This window comes from Ammodytes marinus (assembly GCF_949987685.1).
Source record: "Ammodytes marinus genome assembly, chromosome: 25".
Classification (NCBI taxonomy): domain Eukaryota; kingdom Metazoa; phylum Chordata; class Actinopteri; order Uranoscopiformes; family Ammodytidae; genus Ammodytes; species Ammodytes marinus.
The window spans coordinates 2,635,549-2,637,312 of NC_137229.1; the positions used below are offsets into that span (position 1 = coordinate 2,635,549).

The 1,764-nt window shown below is 42.5% G+C and overlaps 1 protein-coding gene across 1 annotated transcript in view; it reads right to left on the reverse strand.

Annotated features, from left to right (window-relative positions):
* Positions 1-582: 582 nt before the first annotated feature.
* The window catches only part of LOC307270186 (immunoglobulin superfamily DCC subclass member 3-like), a gene marked incomplete at both ends in the record, with an annotated part of 30,934 nt that continues 29,752 nt past the window's right edge, over positions 583-1,764 (reverse strand). Inside the window, one exon of the mRNA XM_080053353.1 lies at positions 583-663. Coding sequence (XP_079909479.1) covers positions 583-663 — 81 coding nt within the window. The remainder of the gene's footprint in view (positions 664-1,764) is intronic.

Here is a 1,764-nt window from a genome sequence, read left to right on the forward strand (position 1 = left end):
AGCTTGTGGACATCAGCAAAGTTTACCATGGAGGTTTTTGGGGAAAAGTATCTTCTGTCTGTCTGTCTGTCTGTCTGTCTGTCTGTCTGTCTGTCTGTCTGTCTGTCTGTCTGTCTGTCTGTCTGTCTGTCTGTCTGTCTGTCTGTCTGTCTGTCTGTCTGTCTGTCTGTCTGTCTGTCTGTCTGTCTGTCTGTCTGTCTGTCCGTCCGTCCGTCCGTCCGTCCGTCCGTCTGTCTGTCTGTCTGTCTGTCTGTCTGTCTGTCTGTCTGTCCCGTGTAGTTTCAGTTGCTCTCAGGTCGTCCCTCACACAGACACATAATCTCATTCATTCATAAAAGGCTGTTTGGCTGTAAGGCTGTCGGAGCAGAGGAGGCTGTGTGTGTGTGTGTGTGTGTGTGTGTTGTGCGTGTGTGTGTGTGTGTGTTGTGCGTGTGTGTGTGTGTGTGTGTGTGTGTGTGTGTGTGTGCGTGCGTGTGTGTGTGCGTGTGTGTGTGTGTGTGTGTCTCAGTGTGTGTGTGTGTGTGTGTGTGTGTGTCTCTGTGTGTGTGTGTGTGTGTGTGTGTGTGTGTGTGTGTGTGTGTTTTATCCGCTGCCTGCTCCCTGGGCGGGTGGAGACGGTTCGACCATCACCATCACAGGAGGAGGGGCGGAGTCTGCACCTCTCTGGAAAGAAAACAGGTTGTGTTAGATTAACTACCAAAATAAGATATCTTAAATGAATTCTTGAACGGTGCGAGACAGATGAAAGCTGAACCATTATTACATTACGTTACATGTTAGATGTTAGACAAACACCATTGTCTTTTATATGAGAAGGTTGGGTGGCCCTCCCTTAAAGAGAGACGTGATGCACATTGGCATGTTTTTATTTACAAAGCCTTGACTGGGAAGCTTCCTCGTTATTTAACAGAAATGCTGCTTGTTTCAGATGGGCTTTATCAGACCCGCTCCACTGACATGCTCATGCTTTATGTCCCACAAGCCCGGTCTGAGCTAGGAAAGACAGCTTTTAGCTTCAGTGCCCCCGACTCCTGGAACAACTTACAGCTAAAAATTAAACTAAATACATTCATATCCTTTGGCCAATTTAAACAGACTATCTTGGATCTGCCAAACTCTACTTGTAACTGTTTTAATTAGACTATATTGTACTGTATGCCTTTTAATTGCTGCCACTCTTCCCCACTTTGTAAATGTTTCAATTGTTTTGTTTTTTCTTCTCTTCACTTGTTGTGTATTTGATGTTTTTGCATTGAATATTTTGTTTGTATTGTTGTTTTGAATTTGTTTTGACTCGACGTCATTGTAAATGAGGGTCACCCCTCAATTGGTCTCTCGAGGATAAATAAAAGTTAAATGAAAATGAAAAAAAATGAGATAAACTAGCAAAATAAGAGCGCTGTTGGATGGACAGTGTTCTGTTTAATCCTCTGTAAACCTCTGGTCTAATATATTAAAATCAATAAGTGATATCAAAGCTGGATGTCTCATTAAGCTTTTATAAAAATCAGACTGAAAATAAATGTTCATAAATGTTATAAAATGTAGCTATAAAAACAGCTTTTTTTTTTTTTTTTAACCTTTATTTCTACAGGTAAATCCCATTGAGACCGAAGACTCTTTTACAAGGGAGACCTGTTTTCCTTTCCCACGTTACCATTCACACACGCATTCATACACCGATAGCAGCAGCTAACTATCGACATTCACACGAGGCAAGGTGGGTGAAGTGTCTTGCCCAAGGACACAATAACCATGACACAG